The following is an 18,173-nucleotide window of genomic DNA, read 5'->3' on the forward strand; positions in this document are numbered from 1 at the left end:
CCGGGTTTTCTACCCTAGGGGGTCATTAACGCAGAAATTTATAGGGGAGGCATTGAGATTATACTATGTCATTAACCACCTGAGCGGTCTGGACGAGCTCAGCTCGTCCAACACCGCCGGAGGCTGCCGCTCAGGCCCTGCTGGGCCGATTTTAATGAAATAAAAAGCAGCACACACAGCCGGCACTTTGCCAGCCGCGTGTGCTGCCTGATCGCCGCTGCAGCGCGGCGATCCGCCGCGTGCAGCGGCGAAAGAGGGTCCCCCCAGCCGCCCGAGCCCAGCGTAGCTGGAACAAACAGTTCCGGCTAGCGCTAAAGGGCTGGATCGGAGGCAGCTGACGTCAGGACGTCGGCTGACGTCCATGACGTCACTCCGCTCGTCGCCATGGTGACGAGGTAAGCGAAACACGGAAGGCCGCTCATTGCGGCCTTCCGTGTTACTTCTGGCCGCCGGAGGCGATCGGAAGAACGCCTCCGGAGCACCCTCTAGTGGGCTTTCATGCAGCCAACTTTCAGTTGGCTGCATGGAATAGTTTTTTTTTTTATTTAAAAAAAACCCTCCCGCAGCCGTCCTGGCAATTTAATCTGAACGCCAGGGTGGTTAACCAATAGGAACACTTTTTTCCCCTTATCCATTTGGATAGGCATAGTCAGCATATGGGGAAACACATGCTCCCTCTTTTGTTTCTCACTTTATCTTTGTATGGTTATTGTGTACTCACATAAGATCCATGTTACACCTGAGCTGGATATAGTTGATATGCATATGTTTGCAGCTATGTTTACCATACTTTACCTTATTTTACCTTATCCGTTTTTTTCATGTGGAAACCATTGCGATTTCTGTTGCATGATGTGTACTGTACATGCTATTGCATATGCTTTTACTGCATGTTTTTCTTTTATTATATTTATTATTTTTATTTGCATACGTTTTTATTTCTGTTTGTTACAGCTGCTCCTTGTTTTTTGTAATTTTGCCTGAAGAAGCGGGCTGCGTACCCGTGAAACGCGTTGCAATTTTTTGTCTCGGAGTCAGATTAAATGTCTTTTGCAATTTGACCTCATTGGTTGTGTTTTGATACCGGGGAGGTAAGTCCACCCTTGCCCCCCATGTTTTATCGTTTTTAATATACAGTTCTCCTTTTATCCTGTTGGCGCCTCTGTTACTTCTACATATTGTTATCCACCTGGTGGATGGGTGTGGACACCCACTCTTTTTTCCTACTACAGAGAGCGACTTCTTAAACCTGAGTGGGGACAGGTCTAACATCCCCATATGCGTTTATAGTGGTTGCCTGAACCTCGGCAACTCATACTTGTGAGTATATATCTCTCAATTACTTAATATCATCACTCATTGTCAGTAATACACTATTGGGGGCTCCCGTCTCTATTTTTGTCTCCTTACATAAGCTCAGTATTGTGTCCAGGTGACCGTGTCCTCGTCAAAAACCTGACGCCTAGAGGAGACACTGGAAAGCTCCGTAGTCATTGGGAAGAAAATATTCATGTTGTGCATTGTCAAGTAGGAAAAGATCTCCCAGTCTATGAAATCAAACCTGAGCAGGGTAGAGGAAGATCAAGGATCATGTATCGCAATCTCTTATTACCATGTAAATATTTGCCACTGGAAGTTCAACCAAAACCACCAGTTAAACAGAAGGAAAAAAATAAAGGGCTAGATCACAAAGATACAAATCAAGAGGAAGAAGATGAAGAAGAATATGTGTACTATTACCATCCAGTAATGCAGCCTCAAGAGTTCAATGATGATCGAATTAGTGAGACTACTAATGCACAAGTGGATAGTGAGCAAGAGACATCTGCACTTAACAATGAACTGAATGAGCTGGATGAAGAAGCACCTTTGACCAATACAAGTGAGCCTGAGATATTACAGGAGAATGTTGAGCAAGAAGATAATCCAAGGGAGGATGAACAATCAGTTGAGATTCAGGATGAGATTCTAGTCTCCCAATGTCCAAATTCAGTTGAAGATCACACACAAGTCCATAACTTACCCAGGAGAAAAAGGCGAGCTCCTAAAGTCTTTACTTATGACCAACTGGGAACGCCAACATGCTATAATGTAGTGAATGCCAATGAAATGCTTTACCAGTATTATCCCATGCCAATTAGAGGGATTGAACCAATGACAATGTGGTCAAATCCATTTCAGATCTACCAACCATCATAACTACAGGCATACTAGAAGTCAAACTGTATTAGTTATGAAGCATAATTAGGGATGTAAGACCCTAAAGAAGAGTTCTAAAAGATGTATGAGGAACAGTTCTGTGCTGTTGATATAGCTAACCAAATTGATCACTGTATAGTGCAGATAAGTTAGGAGGCCCAGGGTTGAGAAATTTTCAGGTTAAAGTATGTGTAGATGTTGGTACGCCATCTAATTTTGCAGGGGAGAGTGTAATAGACTGATTTTTGTGTAGAAAAATCTGTAAAGCAGTAATTTCCCAATAAGCTATTGGAAAAGAATCCTTTTCTTTGAAAGACCTATGGAGATAACAGGCTGAAATACAGGATCAGAATTTGGGCTATCTATTGCCTGAGTCTGTTTATGTTTAGCAACTTGTTGACCTGGGGAAAGTACCTAAGGGGAGGCTCTGGGCCTGGCCACCTCATTCTCATCAGACATGATGCAGATTAGAGGAACCATGCTCATGGAGTCCTTATTTATAATTCCCTTTTTCAGGGTGTAACACATGCAGTTGCTGTTGAATGATTTTATGGGGATGTTTGTGTGTCTTTTGGAGGAAGGAAGTAAGTCTGCTCCAAGAAGTTTCAGCATGTGGTGTTGGTGGTATAATGGTGAGGATAGCTGCCTTCCGAGCAGTAGACCTGGGTTCGATTCCTGCCCAATGTATGTGAGCTGGCTTTTGACATCCTACAATTCCCTAAGTAAGCAAATTTTTCTCTTGGGTATATCACAATGGTACATGCTAGGCTGGCTTCAGCAAGTAGCATTGTAGTGTGTTGTGTTGGTGGTATAATGGTGAGGATAGCTGCTTTCCAAGCGGTAGGCCTGGGTTTGATTCCTGGCCAATGAATGTGAGCTGGCTTTTGAAATGCTACAATTCCCTAAGTAAGCTCATTTTTCTCTTGGTTATATCACAATGGTACATGCTAGATTGGCTTCAGCATGTAGAATTGTGGTGTGTGGTGTTGGTGGTATAATGGTGTGGATAGCTGCCTTCCAAGCGGTAGGCCTGGGTTCGTTTCCTGGTCAATGTATGTGAGCTGGCTTTTGACATCCTACAATTCCCTGGAAGACAAGAGAGGAGGAGGAATGTAGGAAAGTTTGGGTGGAAATTGTAATTCTGTCGAGCAGAAATTCTTATTTTTAGGCAGAAATCCATTTGATGGTAAAAAAAATTTGAATTCCGGCGGAATTCCACGTATTTCCGCGGATATTCCGGCATAGCGCTATAGCAATTCCGTTCCGTCACAACGGAACCAGAATCACCAAATTCCAGCCGGAATCACGGAAATCTTACTTTCGCGGAATCCAGCGACCATCCCTACATGTATGTCCTTCTGCTGCTGCATTAAACCTCCTGTCTGTGTTCCCACCACCACCACCTGGGTCCACTCCGTTATGCGCTGCTGCCACTAGCTATTTAACACACCCTCAAAATAGCTACTATTTCTGTTCTTGTGTAAAAAAAAAATCTGAGGTGTCTGGGTTGAAAACTGTGCTGTCCCAGTTGTGTATTGGACACAATGTGGGGTTCATGACCGCTGTCTGGAACCTCCTGCTGTTGGTGTTTATTATTACAGCCGTGGTGCCAACGCTAGGTACCATGGCCCGTTACACTACCTGCTTCCACACATCACTCCTCCTCCTCCTCCTCCTCCTGTATTTAACCTCCTGCTGTCTGTGTTCCCACTGCCAGGGTCCACAGAATTATGCGCTGCTGACATGCACCACTAGCTATTACGCCACTACAATAACTACTTTTTTTTGTTTAAAAATATATATATATATATATTTCTGAGATGTCTGGGTTAAAAACTGTGCTGTCCCAGTTGTGTATTGGACACAATGTGGGCTTCACGACTGCTGTCTGGAACCTCCTGCTGTTGGTGTTTATTACTACAGCCATGGTACCAATGCTAGGTACCATGGCCAGTTACATTGCCTGCTGCCACAAATCACTCTTCCTCCTGCTGCTGCATTTAACCTCCTGCTGTCTGTGTTCCTGCCGCCAGGGTCCGCAGAATTATGCGCTGCTGCCATGCGCCACTCTCTATTACACTACAAATTTAGCTATGCTGTTGAAGAATTTTTTTTTACAACAGTTGAGATCTGTAAGGGAAAAAACATGAAGTTGGGTACAAGAGGAAGAATATGAACACAAAAAAAGAGGAGGAGGAGGAGGAAAACCAGAAGAAGAAGAAGAACCAGAACCAGAAGAAGAAGAACCAGATGAAGAAGAAGAAGAACCAGAAGAAGAAGAACCAGAACCAGAAGAAGAAGAACCAGAAGAAGAAGAACCAGATGAAGAAGAACCAGAACCAAAAGAAGAACCAGAAGAAGAACCAGAGCCAGAAGAAGAAGAACCAGAAAAAGAAAAAGAACCAGATGAAGAAGAACCAGAAGAAGAAGAAGAACCACAACCAGAAGAAAAACCAGAATAAGAAGAACCCAAACCAGAAGAAGAAGAAGAACCAGAAGAGGAAGAAGAACCAGGTGAAGAGGAAGAACCAGAAGAAGAAGAACCAGAGCCAGAAGAAGAAGAAACAGAAGAAGAAGGACCAGATAAAGAAGAACCAGAAGAAGAAGAACCAGATGAAGAAGAACAGGAAGAAGAACCAGAAGAAAAATATGAACCAGGAGAAGAAGAAGAAGAACCTCAAGAAGAAGAAGAAGAACCAGTAGAAGACGAACCAGAACCAGAAGAAGAACCAGAAGAAGAAAAAACAGAAGAAGAAGAACCAGAACCAGAAGAAGAACCAGAAGAAGAAGAACCAGAACCAGAAGAAGAAGAACCAGAAGAAGAAAAAGAAGAACCAAATGAAGAAGAACCAGAAGAAGAAGAAGAAGAACCAGAAAAAGAGAAAACAGAACCAGAAGAAGAAGAACCAGAAGAAGAAAAATAAAAACCAGGCAAAGAAGAAGAAGAACCAGAAGAAGAACCAGAAGAAGAAGAACTAGATGAAGAACAGGAAGAACAAGAACCAGAAAAACAAGAAGAACCAGGTGAAGAAGAAGAATCAGAACCAGAAGAAGAACCTCAAGAAGAAGAAGAAGAAGAAGAACCAGAAGAAGAACCAGAAGAAGAAGAACCAGAGCCAGAAGAAGAAGAGCCAGAAAAAGAAAAAGAACCAGACGAAGAAGAACCAGAACCAGAAGAAGAACCACAACCAGAAGAAAAACCAGAATAAGAAGATCCCGAACCAGAAGAAGAAGAACCAGAAGAAGAACCAGGTGAAGAGGAAGAACCAGAAGAAGAAGAACCAGAGCCAGAAGAAGAAGATACAGAAGAAGAAGGGCCAGATGAAGAAGAACCAGAAGAAGAAGAACCAGATGAAGAAGAACAAGAACCAGAAAAACAAGAAGAACCAGGTGAAGAAGAACCAGAACCAGAAGAAGAACCTCAAGAAGAAGAAGAAGAACCAGAAGAAGAAGAACCAGAAGAAGAAGAACCAGAAGAAGAAGAACCTCAAGAAGAAGAACCAGAAGAAGAAGAACCAGAAGAAGAAGAACCAGAACCAGGAGAAGAACCAGAAGAAGAAGAACCAGAAGAAGAAGAACCAGATGAAGAAGAACAGGAAGAAGAACCAGAAGAAGAAGATGAACCAGAAGAAGAAGAAGAACCAGAAGAAGAACCTCAAGGAGAAGAAGAAGAACCAGAAGAAGACGAACCAGAAGAAGAACCAGAAGAAGATGAACCAGAAGAACCAGAAGAAGAAGAACCAGAAGAAGAACCAAAAGAAAAAGAACCAGAAGAAAAACCAGAACCAGAAGAAGAAGAACCAAAAGAAGAAGAAGAAGAACCAAATGAAGAAGAACCAGTAGAAGACGAACCAGAACCAGAAAAAGAACCAGAAGAAGAAGAACCAGAAACAGAAGAAGAACCAGAAGAAGAAGAAGCAGAAGAAGAAGAACCAGAAGAATAAGAACCAGAAGAAGAAAAAGAAGAACCAAATGAAGAAGAACCAGAAGAAGATGAACCAGAAGAAGAAGAAAAAACAGAACCAGAAAAAGAAAAAACCTGAACAAGAAGAAGAAGAACCAGAAGAAGAAAAAGAAAAACCAGGTGAAGAAGAAGAAGAACCAGAAGAAAAACCAGAAGAAGAAGAACTAGGTGAAGAACAGGAAGAACAAGAACCAGAAAAACAAGAAAAACCAGGTGAAGAAGAAGAAGAACCAGAACCAGAAGAAGAACCAGAACCAGAAGAAGAACCAGAAGGAAAAGAACCAGAAGAAGAAGAACGAGAACCAGAAGAAGAACCAGAAGAAGAAGAACCAGATGAAGAAGAACCAGAACCAGAAGAAGAAGAACCAGATGAAGAACAGGAAGAAGAACCAAAAGAAGAAGATGAACCAGGAGAAGAAGAACCAGAAGAAGAACCTCAAGAAGAAGAAGAAGAACCAGAAGAAGATGAACCAGAATCAGAAGAAGAAGAAGAACCAGAAGAACCAGAAGAAAAAGAACCAGAAGAAGATCCAGGTGAAGAAGAACCAGAATCAGAAGAAGAACCAGAAGAAGAAGAACCAGGTGAAGAAGAAGAACCAGAAGAAAAAGAAGAAGAAACAGAAGAAGAACCAGAAGAAGAAGAAGAACCAGATGATGAAGAAGAACCAGATGATGAAGAAGAAGAAGAACCAGATGAAGAAGAAGAAGAAGAACCAGAACCAGAAGAAGAAGAACCAGGTGAAGAAGAAGAAGAAGAAGAAGAAGAAGAACCAGATGAAGAAGAACCATAAGAAGGTCCAGGTGAAGAAGAACCAGAATCAGAAGAAGAACCAGGTGAAGAAGAAGAACCAGAACCAAAAGAAGAAGCAGAATAAGAAGAAGAACCAGAAGAAGAAAAAGAAGAAGAAGAACCAGAAACTGAAGAACTAGAAGAAGAACCGGAAAAAGAAGAACCAGAAGAAGAACCAGAAGAAGAAGAAGAAGATCCAGATGAAGAAGAAGAACCAGAAGAAGAAGAAGAAAAAGAAAAAAAGAAGAACAACTTGAACTAGAAGAAGAACCAGAAGAAGAAGAACCAGATGAAGAAGAAGAAGAAGAAAAAACAGATGAAGAAGAAGAAGAATAACCAGATAAAGAAGAAGAACCAGATGTAGAACCAGCTGAAAAATAACCGGATGAAGAAGAAGAAGAAGAACCAGGTGAAGAAGAAGAACCAGAAGAAGAACCAGGTGAAAAAGAACCAGCACCAGAAGAAGAAGAACCAGAAGAAGAAGAACCAGATGAAGAAGAACCAGAACCAAAAGAAGAACAAGGTGTAGAAGAAGAACCAGAACCAGAAGAAGAACCAGAAGGAAGAAGAACCAGAGCCAGAATAAGAAGATACAGAAGAAGAAGGACCAGATGAAGAAGAACCAGAAGAAGAAGGCCCAGATGAAGAAGAAGAGGAAGAACAAGAACCAGAAAAACAAGAAGAACCAGGTGAAGAAGAACCAGAACCAGAAGAAGAACCTCAAGAAGAAGAAGAAGAACCAGAAGAAGAAGAACCAGAAGAAGAACCAGAAGAAGAAGAACCAGGACCAGAAGAAGAACCAGAAGAAGAAGACCCAGATGAAGAAGAACAGGAAGAAGAACCAGAAGAAGAAGATGAACCTGAAGAAGAAGAAGAACCAGAAGAAGAACCTTAAGGAGAAGAAGAAGAACCAGAAGAAGACGAACCAGAAGAAGAACCAGAAGAAGATGAACCAGAAGAAGAACCAGAAGAAGAAGAACCAGAAGAAGAACCAAAAGAAAAAGAACCAGAAGAAAAACCAGAACCAGTAGAAGAAGAACCAGAAGAAGAAGAACCAAATGAAGAAGAACCAGTAGAAGACGAACCAGAACCAGAAGAATAACCAGAAGAAGAAGAACCAGAAGAAGAACCAGAACCAGAAGAAGAATCAGAAGAAGACAAACCAGAACCAGAAGAATAAGAACCAGAAGAAGAAAAAGAAGAACCAAATGAAGAAGAACCAGAAGAAGAAGAACCAGAAGAAGAAGAAGAAGAAAAACCAGAACCAGAAAAAGAAAAAACCTGAACCAGAAGAAGAAGAACCAGAAGAAGAAAAATAAAAACCAGGCGAAGAAGAAGAAGAACCAGAAGTAAAACCAGAAGAAGAAGAACTAGGTGAAGAACAGGAAGAACAAGAACCAGAAAAACCAGGTGAAGAAGAAGAAGAACCAGAACCAGAAGAAGAACCTCAATAAGAAGAAGAAGAAGAACCAGAAGAAGAACCAGAACCAGAAGAAGAACCAGAAGGAAAAGAACCAGAAGAAGAAGAACGAGAACCAGAAGAAGAACCAGAAGAAGAAGAACCAGATGAAGAAGAACCAGAACCAGAAGAAGAAGAACCAGATGAAGAAGAACAGGAAGAAGAACCAAAAGAAGAAGATAAACCAGGAGAAGAAGAACCAGAAGAAGAACCTCAAGAAGAAGAAGAAGAACCAGAAGAAGACGGACCAGAATCAGAAGAAGAACCAGAAGAAGAAGAACCAGAAGAAAAAGAACCAGAAGAAGATCCAGGTGAAGAAGAACCAGAATCAGAAGAAGAACCAGAAGAAGAAGAACCAGGTGAAGAAGAAGAACCAGAAGAAGAAGAAGAAAAAGAAGAAGAAACAGAAGAAGATCAAGAAGAAGGAGAAGAACCAGATGAAGAAGAAGAACCAGATGATGAAGAAGAAGAAGAACCAGAACCAGAAGAAGAAGAACCAGGTGAAGAAGAAGAAAAAGAAGAAGAAGAAGAAGAAGAAGAAGAACCAGATGAAGAAGAACCATAAGAAGATCCAGGTGAAGAAGAACCAGAATCAGAAGAAGAAGCAGAATAAGAAGAAGAACAAGAACCAGAAGAAGAAAAAGAAGAAGAAGAACCAGAACCTGAAGAACTAGAAGAAGAACCGGAAAAAGAAGAACCAGAAGAAGAACCAGAAGAAGAAGAAGAAGATCCAGATGAAGAAGAAGAACCAGAAGAAGAAGAACCAGGTGGTGAAGAACCAGAAGAAGATTCAGGTGAAGAAGAACCAGAATCAGAAGAAGCCCAGAAGAAGAAGAAGAACCAGGTGAAAAACAAGAAGAAGAAGAACCAGAAGAAGAAGAAGAAGAAGAACCAGAAGAAGAACCAAAAAAAGAAAAAAGAAGAACAACCTGAACTAGAAGAAGAACCAGAAGAAGAACCAGAAGAAGAAGAACTGATGAAGAAGAAGAAGAAAAAAAACAGATGATGAAGAAGAAGAATAACCAGATAAAGAAGAAGAACCAGATGTAGAACCAGCTGAAAAATAACCGGATGAAGAAGAAGAACCAGGTGAAGAAGAAGAACCAGAACCAGAAGAATAACCAGGTGAAAAAGAACCAGCACCAGAAGAAGAAGAACCAGAAGAAGAAGAACCAGATGAAGAAGAACCAGAACCAAAAGACGAACAAGGTGAAGAAGAAGAACCAGAACCAGAAGAAGAACCAGAAGAAGAAGAACCAGAAGAAGAAAAATAGCCAAATGAAGAAGAACCAGAACCAGAAGAAGAACCAGAAGAAGAAGCACCACAACCGGAAGAAAAAACGGAATAAGAAGAACCCGAACCAGAAGAAAAAGAACCAGAAGAAGAAGAAGAACCAAGTGAAGAGGAAGATCCAGAAGAAGAAGAACCAGAGCCAGAAGAAGAAGAAACAGAAGAAGAAGGTCCAGATGAAGAAGAACCAGAAGAAGAAGAACCAGATGAAGAAGAACAGGAAGAACAAGAACCAGAAAAACAAGAAGAACCAGGTGAAGAAAAAGAACCAGAAGAAGAACCTCAAGAAGAAGAAGAAGAACCAGAAGAAGAGGAACCTGTGAGGAAACGCGGAAAACCCACCACGTGTACTATCAAGGCGGCTGGCTCCACGTCTAGTGCGACGGTTTGCATGCGGCGGCGTGTGTCTGGTGTGGCTGAGTCTGTTAGTGCACCTGGATGGAGAACTACGCGCGCGAGCCAGAAGTCAGGAGGACCTTTATACCAGCAGGAGATGGGTCAGCTGATCAGGACGATCAGCTGATTCCTGCTGGACTCCTGATTGGCTGAGTGGCTCGGGCGGGGCGGCAGAGTCCAGCAACTATATATACAGCTTGCTTGCCAGTTGCTGGTTGTCTGCCATTGCGAATGCTTTATGTGTTAGCACACAGACCTCAGTCAGATCCTACAGTGTGTTAGAACCAGGAAGGACCTGGGAATTCACACTGAGCTAGATTACTCTCGTATGTTATGCTTTAGACCAGTTCCAGGGTGTTGTGACTACGGACCTCACACCCAAGCCTAGGATACTGTCTCAATGCTATGTTATGTTTAGACTAGTTCCAGGGTGTTGTGACTACGGACCTCACACCCAAGCCTAGGATACTGTATCATTTCTATGTTATGAGATAGACTAGTTCCAGGGTGTTGTGAACTCGGATCTCACACCCAAGACTAGCACTGTGTACTTGCATTACCTTAGCCCGCCACTAGGGTGTAGAGAGCTAGGATCTCACATCTAGTTAGGGCAAGTCTGTTCATATTAGCAGCAGGGCATCCTGCAACCAGGCGTAGGCCCCTCTCCTAGGGAGCCCTTAGCCTATAGGGATTCACCCACAGTCTGGGGTGAATTCCCTTCTTCTTCTTACCTCCAGCTCCTCTGGAGGTTTTCCACTCAAAGTACTACTGTTACATCAAACACTCATATCTCAGGTGTCCAGAGGTTAGACATACCTGGATTATTGGTGATACTGCAGATCATCCATAATCTGGTGTATATCTGCATTACTGGTGATTCTGCAGATCACTAATAATCAGATTCTCTCTGCGTGTTGACACCCATCGTTACAGAATGGCAGACTAAACCCAAATGGACGCACTATGTAGACATGTTGAAGTCCTGACCACTGCGGTAAACCAGCTCTCCGCGATAGCTTTAAACCAGCAGAACCAGATCAGACAGCTATTTGGGGCTATTCAGGAACTTCAATCTGCTATAAACATAGTGTGATCTCCTCTTGTTATAGACTTACGTATGCCTGTGCCCGAGAAGTTTTCTGGTCACAGATCTGACTCTCGGAACTTTAAAAATCGAGTGTTGTCTTACTTTGAGTTAAGACCTAATTCTTCAGGTATTGTCACACAGAGAATTACCTTCATTAAGACACTGTTGACGGGGGATTCTCAGACCTGGGCATATGGCCTTCAACCTGGGGATGGGGCCCTGACTTCAGTTGAGGAATTTTTTAAAGCGATGGCCATAATTTATGACGATCCGGACATCGCTTCCACTGCTGAGCGGAAGCTCAAGTTGCTCAGACAGGGTCGTAAATCAGTAGAGGTTTACGCCACTGAGTTTAGAAAGTGGTCTGCTTCAGCGAGATGGGGAGATTATGCCTTGTTAGATTGTTTTATAGCAGGATTGTCAAATGAAATTCACGATGTAATGATTGGATATCCTGAGCCTGAATCTGTGGACCAGGCAATTTCGTTGGCCATACTGATAGATCACCGTTTGCGATACCAGAGACAGATTCGAGGTAGAGTTACTGGAAGGACTATTTTACACGACTCTTCTCGGTCTCCCTCACCCCCAGCCGAACCAATCCAAATTGGGTATACAGGGTTGAGTCAGAAGAAAGAGAGTCACAGAGGGCCAAGAAAATGCAATGGGGATAAGGGGCCAGGAGAATGCTGCCGTCTGGGGTTGGTCAACACCATAGACGAGCAGTCGTTCCCTTTAAACAATGATCATCTGCTCCTTCCCTGCTCTATTACATGGGAGGGTCAGACTAGTTCCGCAGAAGCCATTGTGGACTCCGGTTCTGCGGTAAACCTCATTGATAACGATTTTGTTAAAAAATTGGGGATACCTTTGTCCCCACTTAACCAGCAGATTCTGGTCACTGCAGTGGATGATTCGCTGCTGAAGAGTGGTCAATCTCTTTTTCAGACCCCCTTGTTGTCATGTTGTTTAGAGGCGTCACATGAAGAGAGATTACAGTTCCTGGTTATGCCCATGGCAACCTCCACCATTATTCTTGGTATGCCCTGGTTGAAACTCCACTCCCCACAGATTGACTGGGCTTCAGGTCAGCTGCTGGAATGGTCAGCCTATTGCCATCAGCATTGTTTGGGCAGAGTGGCAGTTCGTGCTACCAAGATACAGGTTGGAGGAGTGGCAGTGCAGGTTAAAACAGAAGCTGTAGTTAAAGATGCCAAGCCTGAGACCAGCCTACCTCGAAGGGTGGTCAGGGCACCTGGGGAGACGGTGGAGGACTGGATGCCTAGCCTGGGCCCGTGCCAGCGAGACATTCCAGGGCGTAAAATATCTCGTCAGACTTCACCGGGTACATTACAATATTTACCAGTGTCAAGAAAACCCCGGACTCTAAAAAATCAGACTAGTAAGAGAAAGTCTGTAGAGTGGGAGTTTTTCTCAGGGGACATGGTGCACGTGGGTTCCCCTCCCTCCCTCCCTGTGATAGTAAAAGACCCACATTCTAGAAGACCTAGTGGAGAGTGTCCGGAGTCCACTCCTCAAGGGGAGGGGTACTGTGAGGAAACGCGGAAAAGCCGCCGCGTGTACTGATAGCAAGGCAGCTGGCTCCGCGTCCAGTGCGGCGGTTTGCACGCGGAAACATGTGTCTGATAGCAGGGCAGAACGCGAAAAAGACGCCGCATGCAGCAACAGTAAGGCGGCTGGTTCCACGTCCAGCGCGGTGGTTTGCACGCGGCAGCGTGTGTCTGGTGTGGCTGAGTCTGTTAGTGCACCTGGATGGAGAACTACGCGCGCGAGCCAGAAGTCAGGACCTTTATACCAGCAGGAGATGGGTCAGCTGATCAGGACAATCAGCTGATTCCTGCTGAACTCCTGATTGGCTGAGTGGCTCAGGCGGGCGGCAGAGTCCAGCAACTATATATACAGCTTGCTTGCCAGTTGCTGGTTGTCTGCCATTGCGAATGCTTTATGTGTTAGCACACAGACATCAGTCAGATCCTACAGTGTGTTAGAACCAGGAAGGACCTGGGAATTCACACTGAGCTAGATTACTCTCGTATGTTATGCTTTAGACCAGTTCCAGGGTGTTGTGACTACGGACCTCACACCCAAGCCTAGGATACTGTCTCAATGCTATGTTATGTTTAGACTAGTTCCAGGGTGTTGTGACTACGGACCTCACACCCAAGCCTAGGATACTGTATCATTTCTATGTTATGAGATAGACTAGTTCCAGGGTGTTGTGAACTCGGATCTCACACCCAAGACTAGCACTGTGTACTTGCATTACCTTAGCCCGCCACTAGGGTGTAGAGAGCTAGGATCTCACATCTAGTTAGGGCAAGTCTGTTCATATTAGCATCAGGACATCCTGCAACCAGGCGTAGGGCCCTCTCCTAGGGAGCCCTTAGCCTATAGGGATTCACCCACAGTCTGGGGTGAATTCCCTTCTTCTTCTTACCTCCAGCTCCTCTGGAGGTTTTTCACTCAAAGTACTACTGTTACATCAAACACTCATATCTCAGGTGTCCAGAGGTTAGACATACCTGGATTAATGGTGATACTGCAGATCATCCATAATCTGGTGTATATCTGCATTACTGGTGATTGTGCAGATCACTAATAATCAGATTCTCTCTGCGTGTTGACACCCATCGTTACAGAACCAGAACCAGAAGAAGAAGAACCAGAAGAAGAACCAGAAGAAGAAGAACCTGAACCAGAAGAAGAACCAGAAGAAAAAGAACCAGAACCAGAAGAAGAAGAACCAGAAGAAGAAGAACCAGAAGAAGAAGAACGAGAACCAGAAGAAGAACCATAGGAAGAAGAACCAGATAAAGAAGTACCAGAACCAGAAGAAGAAGAACCAGATGAAGAAGAACAGGAAGAAGAACCAGAAGACGAAGATGAACCAGGAGAAGAAGAAGATGAACCAGAAGAAGAATCTCAAGAAGAAGAAGAAGAACCAGAAGAAGAAGAACCAGAAGAAGAAGAACCAGAACCAGAAAAAGAACCAGAAGAAGAAGAACCAGAACCAAAATAAGAAAAACCAGAACCAGAAGAAGAAAAAAACAGAAGAAGAAAAAGAAAAACCAGGCGAAGAAGAAGAAGAAGAACCAGAAGAAGAAGAAGAACCAGGTGAAGAAAAAGAAGAAGAAGAACCAGATGAAGAAGAACCAGAAGAAGATCCAGGAGAAGAAGAACAAGAATCAGAAGAAGAACCAGAAGAAAAAGAAGAACCAGAAGAAGAACCAGAAGGAGAAAAAGAAGACGAAAAAGAAGAACCAGAACCTGAAGAACTAAAAGAAGAACCCGAAAAAGAACCAGAAGAAGAAGAAGAACCAGAAGAAGAAGAAGAACCAGAACCAGAAGAAGAAAAAGAAAAACCAGGCGAAGAAGAAGAACCAGAAGAAGAAAAACCAGGTGAAGAAAAAGAAGAAGAAGAAGAACCAGATGAAGAAGAACCAGAAGAAGATCCAGGTAAAGAAGAACCAGAAGAAGAAGAAGAACCAGAAGAAGAAGAAGAACCAGAAGAAGAAGAAGAACCAGAACCAGAAGGAGAAAAAGAAGAAGAAAAAGAAGAACCAGAACCTGAAGAACTAAAAGAAGAACCAGAAGAAGAACCAGAAGAAGAAGAAGAAGAACCAGATGAAGAAGAAGAACCAGAAGAAGAACCAGATGAAGAAGAAGCAGAACCAGGTGAAGAAGAAGAACCAGAACCAGAAGAAGAACCAGGTGAAAAAGAACCAGGACCAGAAGAAGAACCAGATGAAAAAGACCCAGAACCAGAAGAACCAGGTGAAGAACCAGAACCAGAAGAAGAACCAGGTGAAGAAGAACCAGAAGAAGAAGCAGATGAAGAAGAACCAGAAGAAGATCCAGGTGAAGAAGAACCAGAATCAGAAGAAGAACCAGAAGAAGAAGAAGAACCAGAAGAAGAACCAGAACCAGAAGGAGAAAAAGAAGAAGAAAAAGAAGAACCAGAACCTGAAGAACTAAAAGAAGAACCAGAAGAAGAAGAAGAAGAACCAGATGAAGAAGAAGAACTAGATGAAGAAGAAGAACCAGATGAAGAACCAGATGAAGAAAAGGAAGAACCGGATGAAGAAGAAGCAGAACCAGGTGAAGAGAAGAACCAGAACCAGAAGAACCAGGTGAAAAAGAACCAGATCCAGAAGAAGAGAACCAGGTGTAGAACCAGAACCAGAAGAAGAACCAGGTTAAGAACCACCAGAAGAAGAACCAGTAGAAGAAGAACCAGAGCCAGAAGAAGAAGAACCAGGTGAAGAAAAAGAAGAACCAGGTTAAGAAGAAGAAGAACCACAAGAAAAAAACAAAACCAGAAGAAGAAGAGGAAGAACCAGGTGAAGAAGAAGAACCAGAAGAAGAACCAGAACCAGTATAAGAAGAAGAAGAACCAGGTGAAGAAGAAGAACCAGAAGAAGAACCAGAACCAGTATAAGAAGAAGAAGAACCAGGTGAAGAAGAAGAACCAGAATAATAATAAGAAGAAGAGCCAAGTGAAGAGGAAGAAGAACCAGCAGAAAAACCAGAACCCGAAGAAGAAGAAGAAGAACCAGGTGATGAAGAAAAAGAAGAACCAGAAGATGATCCAGAACCAGAAGAAGAACCAGATGAAGAAGAACCAGGACCAGAAAAAGAACCAGGTGAAGAACCAGAACCAGGAGAAAAAAACAGGTGAAGAAGAACTAGAATAAGAACCAGGTCAAGAAGAACCATAACCAGAAGAAAAACCAGAATAAGAAGAACCAGATGAAGAAGAAGAAGAAGAACCAGAACCAGAAGAAGAAGAAAAACCAGGTGAAGAAGAAAAACAAGAAGACAAACCTGAACCAGAAGAAGAAGAACCAGTTGAAAAAGAAGAGGAAGAACCAGATGATGAAGAAGAAGAACCAGAAGAAGATCCAGGTGAAGAAGAACCAGAACCAGAAGAAGAACCAGAAGAAGAAGAAGAACCACCAGGTGAAGAAGAAGCAGAAGAAGAACCAGTACCAGAAGAAGAAGAAGAACCAGAAGAAGAACCAGTACCAGAAGAAGAAGAACCAGAAGAATAAGAAGAACCAGATGAAGAAGAACCAGATGATGAAGAAGAAGAACCAGATGAAGAATTAGAAGAATCAGACTAAGAACCAGAATAAGAGGAAGAAAAACCAGAACCTGAAGAACCAGAAGAAGAACCAGACGAAGAACCAGACGAAGAAGAACCAGAAGAAGACCCAGGTGAAGAAGAAGAAGAAGAAAAAGAAGAAGAAGAACCAGGTGAAGAAGAAGGAGAACCAGATAATGATGAAGAAGAAGAAGAACCAGATGAAGAAGAAGAAGAACCAGATGAAGAATAAGAAGAACCAGAAGAAGAAGAAGAAAAACTAGAACCTGAAGAACTAAAAGAAGACCCAGCAGAAGAACCAGAAGAAGAAAAACCAGAAGAAGGACCAGAAGAATAAGAAGAACCATATGAAGAAGAAGAATAACCAGAAGAAGAAGAAGGAGAACCAGAAGAAGAACGAGAACCAGAAAAAAGAAGAAGAACCTGATGAAGAAGAAATACCAGATAATGAAGAAGAAAAAGAAGCAGATGAAGAAGAAGAAGAAGCAGATGAAGAAGAAAAAGAAGAACCAGGTGAAGAAGAAGAACCATAACCAGAAGAAGAACCATAACCAGAAGAAGAATCAGGTGAAGAACCAGATCCAGAAGAAGAACCAGGTGAAGAAGAACCAGAAGAAGAACCATAACCAGAAGAAGAACCAGAAGAAGAAGAACCAGGTGAAGAAGAAGAAGAACCAGAGGAAGAACCAGAAGAAGAAGAACCAGGCGAAGAAGTACCAGAACCAGAAGAAGAACCAGATGAAGAAGAACAGGAAGAAGAACCAGAAGAAGAAGATGAAGCAGGAGAAGAAGAAGAAGAACCAGAAGAAGAACCTCAAGAAGAAGAACCAGAAGAAGACGAACCAGAACCAGAAGAAGAACCAGAAGAAGAACCAGAAGAAAAAGAACCAGATCCAGAAGAAGAACCAGAAGAAGAACCAGAAGAAGAAGAACCAGAAGAAGAACCAAATGAAGAAGAACCAGAAGAAGAACCAGAGAAGAAGAAGAACCAGAACCAGAAGAAGAAGAACCAGAAGAAGAAGAATCAGAACCAGAAGAAGAACCAGAAAAAGAAGAACCAGAACCTGAAGAAGAAACAGAAGAAGAAGAACCAGAACCAGAAGAAGAAGAACCAGAAGAAGAAGAAGAAGAACCAAATGAAGAAGAACCAGAAGAAGAAGAACCAGAAGAAGAAGAAGAACCAGAACCAGAAGAAGAAAAACCAGAACCAGAAGAAGAAGAACCAGAAGAAGAAAAAACAGGCGAAGAAGAAGAACCAGAAGAAGAAGAACCAGGGGAAGAAGAACCAGATGAAGAAGAACCAGGAGAAGATCCAGGTAAAGAAGAATCAGAATCAGAAGAAGAACCAGAAGAAGAAGAAGAACCAGAAGAAGAACCAGAACCAGAAGGAGAAAAAGAAGAAGAAAAAGAATAACCAGAACCTGAAGAACTAAAAGAAGAACCAGTAGAAGAACCAGAAGAAGAAGAACCAGAAGAAGAAGAACAAGAACCAGAAGAAGAAAAAACAGAACCTTGACTCTCAAGATGGCGCCTGACGGGTAGCCACGGCCACAGGGCTCCGGCTAGATCTAACTTTTTTTTCACCTTTTCCCCCCTGGACTTACTGCTGTGACTGCTCCGATGGTCTCCCTCCAGCTCCGCCATACCATCGGGCGGAAGGGAGACACTCTGGCTCCCCGGACTACTGCGACAGGGCACACGTGCTAAGGCCCGGCTCATCACATGGTCGGCTCAGCTGATGGACCCACGTGGTGCCGGCCCCAGCCGCTTTGTATCTCTCCGCTGCCTCTTCACTCTTCACACTGTCCGGGTCTCCTCCGCTGCCTGAGCCACCTGGAGACATCTGCACCGCTCTGGCTCCC

The 18,173-nt window shown here is 43.1% G+C and overlaps 2 protein-coding genes and 3 pseudogenes across 2 annotated transcripts in view; all 5 read right to left on the minus strand.

The window, feature by feature from the left end:
• Positions 1 to 18,173, minus strand: part of LOC137528401 (ADP-ribosylation factor-like protein 13B) — a 2,482,321-nt gene that overhangs the window by 2,089,690 nt on the left and 374,458 nt on the right. The gene's annotated exons all lie outside the window — the stretch shown is intronic.
• LOC137528400 (secreted protein C-like) lies at positions 5,238 to 5,938 on the minus strand (annotated as a pseudogene).
• On the minus strand, positions 6,453 to 6,938 carry LOC137528402 (protein rtoA-like; the record flags this gene model as incomplete). Its single annotated transcript, XM_068249694.1, is given in 1 exon segment — positions 6,453 to 6,938. A coding segment is annotated over 1 exon segment (486 nt), but the record flags the coding sequence as incomplete, so codon positions are not given.
• LOC137528398 (uncharacterized transmembrane protein DDB_G0289901-like) lies at positions 7,821 to 8,943 on the minus strand (annotated as a pseudogene).
• LOC137528403 (probable GH family 25 lysozyme 3) lies at positions 13,501 to 18,154 on the minus strand (annotated as a pseudogene).

This window comes from Hyperolius riggenbachi, chromosome 8, assembly GCF_040937935.1.
Source record: "Hyperolius riggenbachi isolate aHypRig1 chromosome 8, aHypRig1.pri, whole genome shotgun sequence".
Lineage (NCBI taxonomy): Eukaryota > Metazoa > Chordata > Amphibia > Anura > Hyperoliidae > Hyperolius > Hyperolius riggenbachi.